Source organism: Melanostigma gelatinosum (genome assembly GCF_949748355.1).
Source record: "Melanostigma gelatinosum genome assembly, chromosome: 9".
NCBI classification, from domain to species: domain Eukaryota; kingdom Metazoa; phylum Chordata; class Actinopteri; order Perciformes; family Zoarcidae; genus Melanostigma; species Melanostigma gelatinosum.
Window position 1 is genome coordinate 4,456,783 of NC_136642.1, and position 7,751 is coordinate 4,464,533.

The following is a 7,751-nucleotide window of genomic DNA, read 5'->3' on the forward strand; positions in this document are numbered from 1 at the left end:
CAGCTGTTGGAAAACCGCTTTTTCAATTATTTTACTTAGAAATGGGAGGTTTGATATTGGCCCATAATTTTTCATCGTTGCGGAGTCTAAACTAGCCTTCTTTAGGAGCGGTTTAATAACTGCAGTTTTTAGGGCTTGTGGGAAGACACCTGAGAGAAGGGATGTGTTTACAATTTGTAAAAGATCAGTGCTCATGCAGTTTGAAATATTTTTGAAAAAGTGTGTTGGTGGAATATCCAAGCAGCAGGAGGATGACTTCAGATGTTGTATGATGTCTTCTAGGCTTCTAAGGTTGATTGAATGAAATTGTGTCATGATATTTGAATGGATGTTAGATCGGGACAATACATATCCTGTGGTTGATGTGGAGGCACTGACTGCTTGTCAAATTTTCTGAATTTTGTCAGTAAAAAAGGAGGCAAATTGATTGCATGCCCAGGTGGATTGGAGTTCAGCAGCTACCGACACTGGAGGGTTTGTTAGCCTATCGACGGTAGCAAATAAGGCGCGTGTATTGTTCTTGTTTTTGGTTATGATGTCAGAGAAGAATGGCTGCCTTGCATTTCTAAGTTCCAAATTATAATTGCGAAGTCTCTCTTTATAGATGTCACAGTGAACCTGGAGATTAGTTTTTCGCCACCTGCGCTCAGCTTTCCGACACTCTCGTTTCTCTATTTTGACCAGCGTAGCATTTCTCCAAGGAGATCTTTGCTTACCCGAGACAACCTTCACTTTAGTGGGTGCAATGGCATCAATAATATTTTTAACTTTAAAATTGAAGCCATCTACAAGCTCAAACCATAACATAAAAACATATTTTGAGTCACACAGTGTTCACAGTCGATATTGAGCTGCTCATAGTTTGTGTGGGATGATATATAGAGGAAGAACCTCCAGCGTGACGCACCTCTACAGGTGTTTTCACTTTGTGCTTGATGAAATGCAGCTGAGAAAGTCGTGACGCAGGCGACTCATGGATCGTTGGACTTTAAACTCATTTATATTTGTTGAAAGTTTACATTCGGAGGGTTTTGAATACAAAGACAATCTCTTGTTAAAACATTGTCCTTTTGTGGTTTGTCATCTCGGTTGGCCTTCAGATACAGATTTAAACTTGTGCTTTTAGTGTTCAAATCTGAGCAGTAAAGCTTCCTCAGATGTTTAAAGATTTGTTTTATACCTCTCTGGTCACTGATTTCGAGATTTGGCTCTTTGTCTTAACATAAAAAATACAGCATGGTGCTTGTGTGCATGCACTGTATTCACTGTCTGAGTGTATTCTGCACCCATTTGTTTTGAAGGTGATTTATAAGTTTAGTCTCTTTCATTTTGGCTGCAAGTCTGTGCACCTGCTCTGCATCAAGCTGATTGTAATCAAGCCTAAAATGCCACCCGTTCTGTTTTTTGGGGTCATTTGGGCTCAACCTCTACCAAAGGGTAGTTTCAGATCCTAAATGTCTCATGTAGTAAAATGAGGTTCCTTCTTCGTACATTTCTTTATATTGTTGACAAAAAAAATGCTTATTGCAAAGAAAAGGTGGAAAAACTTCATTGATAATAAATAAATTTGTTTTTTTTACACCCTGGGGGAATTTGAAACTCAAAGAAGATTGCAGAGTTCTAACAGGCTTAATGTGGTCGAACAATGGTTGTGGCATTGGTGTTATGGAGACAATGTGGGACGATGTGGAGATGATGGGCCGTGGGAATTGTGAGAGAATAAATGTTTCAGGTCTTCTTTAAAATAGATTTTGTTGAAGCTCAGCAGATTTGAAACGTATGCAAGTAAATTGTAAAGTTGATCTGCAGGCCGATCGTTGGAGGCTGAGCTCATTCATATGAGGCAACAATTTGCAAAGACAAACTCGTAACTTCAGGTTATCAAGTAGAAAGGGAGTGGAAGTCGAGATGCTGTTGAACGGCTCCACCTAGTGGAGAACAGTCACTCTGAAGTCAGCTTCAATCGTTCAAAAATACTTGCAGTAAACACACAAAGTACAAAGTATTTTTCACTTGTATTTATTGATACGATATCATATTTATATTCTATGTTCATCCGATATTTATATGTATATATAGTTATTTACATATGGCAGTGTTGCCAGTTGAAAAAACATATTTCAACAAAATGGATGACAAACTTCAAAATCCAGTGCTATGCTGAAAGCACACAAAGCTCAAACAAATATATATTTACAAAAACAAAATGGGAAAACAGCAGAAACATGTGTGACCACGTGCACATGTAGCATTGACATGTTACTTGGTTTTTCTGCTCAAGAACGCGTGCAAATGTAGTGTTGATGGGGAAAAAAGAAAGGCGTCACTGACTCCCCCAGAAACATCACCAAAAAAACGAAAGAATTAAATAAAAACAAAACATTCGACACTATTGACAGTGAACTGACGCTTTCTGAGACGAGAGGGAGAAGACCCGAGTAAAACCGGTTTTTATTAAGTACAGCCATGCGTTAGCAGCGGTCGTCACACATTCGTCGATACATTTCTCCGATATCTTGCCGTCGTCAGTCAAGAATTATTGGACCAAACCATCATGCGGTGTGTCCGGTATCTCACATTCGCCCGCTCGTCAGAGTTCACACTTTGGAATTAAACAGCTTTTGGGTCGAGCGATTGGTTTCTACTCGTTTTCATGAAGCCAGTCGGGTTCTCCTCGTTCTCTCGTAAAATATAAAAAGCGCCGACACTTTTGTTTGCGTGCCACATGCTCTTCTATAAATACAGTAAGTCTTTATATTCTTCGGGTCTACTCAACAAAAATAGAATAAAAAATAACTTTGAATACATTCTAGAAACAAACACGCAACTGGGTTGGTCGGGTGCGGAGGAGGGCGAGGGCGCGGTACGAGGCAGGTCGTGGTGGAGGCGTGCGGATAAGTTGGAGGAAGCTTCTTGTTTTTACGGGTGCACCGTGAAGGAGAGCAGCTCCTCCGAGTGCATGTTGTTGAGCGAACGCAGCTCGGGAAGCTTGAGCAGCAGCTTGGTGAAGGTGGTGGCCGAGTCCTCGCCGTGGTTCTGCAGCACCAGGTTTCTCAGACCCCGGATCAGTTTGTCCTGCAGGGCCTCCACTGAGCTCAGGTCCTGGATCCCCGAGCGATCTGTGCCAGACGAGAAAGGAGGGAGAACGGGTTAATGCTAATGTACATTTAGCTTTTAAATACATCACACTACATATTTGAACTACAGTTTGTGTGTTTATATGTTGATTATATCAAATGGAGCAGATATTTGGTGCTCCCAGGTTCATTTGGAGCCTTGTTATACCAACAGTAGTAGTAATACAACAAGCTGTGGTATAAAAGGTAACAGTGGAGCTGTATTCGTACGACTTCTCCCCTTTTTTATGTCCTCACATACGTCAACACATCCGGAGACAAGTTCTCTTACCGGCTGAGACGAGCACCACGGCCGTGAAGAGGCTCATTTCGTCCGGGTCGAGCCGCAGCGCCGCCAGCTTCTCGCTGAACTCGCACATGGAGTGGAGCAGCTCGCCGGCGCCCAGCGACCGCAGCGTGTCGAGGCCGTAGCGCTTGCCGCTCAAGAAGGTCACCGTGCGCTCGACCACGTTGAACAGAGAGGCGAATCTGACCATCAGCACCTGGGGAGAGAGCGGGGGAGGAGGTCAGTTTGAGTTGTGCAGGTAAAGACATCTCGTGATGACTGTACGTCTCATCTCTTACAACCAGACATGTCTTTAATGCTGGATGTAGAATGCACCGAAAGAGAGTTTGTGAAGTCTTTCATTTCCAGTCTCTGTTGTCAGAGTAAATATTATCCGTTTGTTAAAAGCCACGGTGGCTCCTGTATTCGAGGAGCCCGCCGCGTTTGACTTCAAAAGAGAGCACAAAACATGAAGTGTTTATTACCTCAAAGGTTCCGGCCTTCAGCAGGCCGACCTGGTCGTGCTCGGGGAGCTCGCGGAAGCCCGGGATCCTCTTGGCGAAGTCGACCACGTCCCGCACGGCCGGGGTGAAGCTCATGGAGAACTCCTCCCAGACCTCCTGGCTCTGCTTGCGGGGGTCCACGTAGGGTGATGAGTTCATGGGACAGACCTGGAGAAAAAAAAAACACCAAGTCAAGTCGGTCGGTCGGGGAGGAGGATGAGGCGACTAACTTTACGCTTGGATTCAAGAATATTTATATAAATTTCAAGAACGAGAAAGATAAATCACTCACCAAGTGTGCTCTGCTGTTCGCGCAGCTGGTTGGTCCATTATAACCACTTGAGGCAGTTTGTGTGTTCACGCCATGCTGTCTTTGGCCGTCTTCTGATGGTTTACAGCTCGGGGTGCCGTTGAGCTGCTGCTGCTGCTGCTGCTGGTGGTGAACTCCCCTCTCCTCCCTGTAAGCGGCGTTGGCGACGTGCTGGCCGTTACTGTAAGAGCCGTGCTGGTAACCTCCTACAACCACATTGTTGTTCCAGCAGCGCGTCCCGGACGAGGGCGAGGCCTGGCCCTGTTGGCCGTAGGCGAAGGATTCGCGGTGCTGCCTGCTCGCCGTCGCGGCCTCGTCCTCGCCGCTGTCCGACGCGCAGGAGGAGGCCGAGCTGGAGTTTATGTCCATGGAAACTACGGACTCCGAGTCCTGGGGGCAGCGCGGGGAGGAAGGGTTGGAGCACGACGGGGAGGCGGAAGTGTAGGAGGAGGAAGAGGATAGCGGGGAGCTGGCGTCGCTGGTCATGGCCTCCATGGGCAGCAGCGGGCTCTGGTGGCCTTGCAGCATGCTGTGCAGCTCGCTGTTGTTGCTCATCATGTTGTTCATGGCGTTCTGCATCTCCAGCAGCATCCTCTGCTTTTCCCTCTTTGGGATGCGGCCAAATCGGACAGCTGGGAGTGAAAAGGAGTGCCGTTAGATTGTGTCGAGATTAAACAACATTTAACGAGCTGTGAAGTAAATAATTCAACTTGACTGCTCACCATCTCTGGACATGCCGACGGACAGACACTTCTTGAAGCGACACTGCTGGCAGCGGTTCCTGTTGATCCTCATGATGGTGCAGTTCTCCATCTTCAGACACTTCTTGTACTGGATGTTCTGCTGGATGCTTCTCCTGAAGAAGCCCTGAAGAAAACACAAGCCCTCCGTGGTGAGCACGAGTCATTCAAAGTCAACAACAGGATGTGAATCAAGCTTCTTTCTCGGTGGAACCCGTCTCACCTTGCAGCCCTCGCAGGCGTGGACGCCATAGTGGAAGCCCGAGGCCACGTCGGCACACACCTTACACAGCAGCACCATGCCGTTAATTTCTGCCAGAGAACAAAAACAAACAAGACATAAGCAATGATTTATGGGTAACCAGATCAGATACGCAACATCTTTCTCAACAGTCTTTATAACAACAAGACTTTCGATGCTGTGCTTACTGGTAATGCTGCTCTTGGCTGATGTGGAGGAGCGCCCGGGCTTCTCCGCGCCGTGGCCCCGCTGCTTGGCCAGCGGGGAGATGTCCACCACCATGCCCACGGCCCTGCTGGGCAGCGCCTGGCGGGACACCGACTGCGATGTGGTCAGCAAGCTTTTGCTGGGGCTCAGCATGAAGGACTCCGGGCTGGAGGCGGAGGAAATGTAGGCGATGACTCCTCCTGTGGAGAGACGGTGACACCGTTATAGCAGTAACATCGCACTAGTTAAACCGCAGAGTTAAACCGCAGTCATTAAAAAAAAATGGATTGTTTTGTGTGCCAAATTACACTTGGCAGTACATCAAGTACATGAATGTGCCAACTTGACATGCCTAGACAAGCAGTCCAGAATGTGTTTGTTTCCTGGTTTGGTTTGTTCACTGCTCAGATTGACCTCCTCTTATCAGCCACAGGGCTGGCTGGTTGGATAACACCATTACATAACAAACGTGTGTCTCGTGCTGTGGGAGGGTGCTCCAGACAAGGTCACCGAAGCAACTAGAGCCGTCACGGGAAGAAAAGAACGCTAAAGAAAAAGAGGAAAAACAACCACCGGTGGGTTGTATAACGACAGGTTTGGCCAGATTACAGCTCCGGTTTGTTTTGTTTGAAAAATAAATTTAAAAAAGTGTCACTGATACACCAAGTAATAAATAGATTAGCTTCTAGGGAAAGTGCCCTTGGGCAAGGCACTAGAATCAGGGTTCATACATATGGTTCATACATACAAATAAATATTATTTCCAAGACTTTTCAATGCATTCGAGTCAAGTTTACATGACAATACATTCTGTGGAAAGTCTTGTTTGCAGGAAGAAAAAAAAAAAAAAAAAAAAAGGTAGAGTGTGACATCACCTCACGCAGAGAACAACGTAACGTCAAAACGACGTAACTGACATCTAAGTGTTGTTTTTATAGTAATGTATACCCTCCCACCCCCCACATCATGTACTTTGTCTTAAGTTATTTGTGAAGCTAATTCCTATATTTTCTCCAAAAAACTTTCAGACTTCATTTAAATAGGTTCCCCATGTTTTTCAAAGACCGTTAAAACCCTGAAGAACGTAAAGTTAACTGGTTACGTGACTTGGTAGTTTACATTTTAAAGCAGGATAAATATGGTTGGTAAGTTTTAGTCTTTATTTGAATGTCGGTGTAAAAGCCTGATTTGTTTTCCTAAATTAAACAGATGATTACCATGACTGTTCGCTTTTTACGGAACGCCCACACGTGGACCTGTCATTCATTTTTGTGAAAGCGAAGCGCGAGGAACATAAAATAAATCTAGGTCAGTGGGTGCTGTCTCTCCCCCCACCGCCCCTCCTCCCCCCTCCCTCTGTCCTCCTCCGGTCTCACGTGTACCTCGCGGTGCAGCCTCGCGTGGCGCGTCCTGGGTACAGCGTGATTTATGCAACGTTCTGAGTCACGGGCTCCCCCTCCAGCCAATCCGAGAAGAGCTCTAACCTGAGACGCGTGCTCGCGGAGGACACGCCCCTCGGCCAATCAGAGGAGTGTTCCTATGAGAGCGTGTACACACGGAACACATGGCCTCGGCTACGCTGTCCATGTGAGCGGGGACGTGGGGAAGATAAACACGGTTGTGTCGTCAAATGTAAATGTGGCACCGACGCGTCGTGCGGAACTGTTGCACTACTAACCCCGTTCATACGACACGGTTTCCGGGGTGCATTAGCGTTGTTTTTATAGTTCGATAACTTCTAAAATTGTGTCATTTTCTGACATTGTTGACGATCATCGTGCTGAAAAACAAGTTCAATGGCAGGACTCCATTCATTTGTGTGCTGCCCTCTTAGTACACACTTTATTCCCTGGATCCATTAAAAAAAATTTAAAAAGTAATTATGATGCATTCAGGGAACAAAATGATTTCTCTACTATAAATAAAAACACGAAATCAAACTTGACGCTCTGTAATGGTGAGGTATTTTAAGAATGAATTGGGACTTTTACAGAAGCCCGTTATTCCCTTTAAACGTTAACACTGCACAGTGCATGCAATGAATGACAACATTACATTCTCTGCCTAAAATCAGATGAAGTGTCCTCTTACCAGGCTTGGTTGTCCCCATGTCCTCAGGCATCTGTGATCGAGGAAAAAAAGGAAAAATCTCTCCAACCGATGACTCAAACTGTCTGTCACGATGTCTGCAAATCTCACGGAAAGAACAATTAAACTTGACGTTTGTGCGCGAGTACTTGAGAGATGACGCTCATGTCAGAAGTCTATATTTGAATAATCTGCAGAGTATCTCGAGAGAGAGAATTAGAAGAAGTCAAAGACGTCTGGATCGATGGAGCTCCCCTCTT

At 45.8% G+C, this 7,751-nt stretch overlaps 1 protein-coding gene across 1 annotated transcript; it reads right to left on the reverse strand.

The window, feature by feature from the left end:
• Positions 1-2,024: 2,024 nt before the first annotated feature.
• On the reverse strand, positions 2,025-7,751 carry nr1d2a (nuclear receptor subfamily 1, group D, member 2a). Its single transcript, XM_079275117.1, has 8 exons — positions 7,495-7,751; positions 5,385-5,603; positions 5,179-5,267; positions 4,938-5,082; positions 4,198-4,847; positions 3,888-4,073; positions 3,409-3,619; positions 2,025-3,119 (listed from the first exon to the last, which is right to left on the reverse strand). The coding sequence occupies exons 1-8, from the start codon at positions 7,523-7,525 to the stop codon at positions 2,920-2,922; spliced, it is 1,731 nt and encodes a 576-aa protein (XP_079131243.1). The 5' UTR covers positions 7,526-7,751; the 3' UTR covers positions 2,025-2,919.

Coding starts and splice junctions, on each gene's coding strand:
- nr1d2a (XM_079275117.1), bottom strand. CDS start 7,525: ATGCCTGAGGACATGGGGACAACCAAGCCTG. Junction 5,604..7,494: donor CATGGGGACAACCAAGCCTG/GTAAGAGGACAC, acceptor GTCTCTCCACAG/GAGGAGTCATCGCCTACATT. Junction 4,074..4,197: donor CGAACAGCAGAGCACACTTG/GTGAGTGATTTA, acceptor TTTTTTCTCCAG/GTCTGTCCCATGAACTCATC.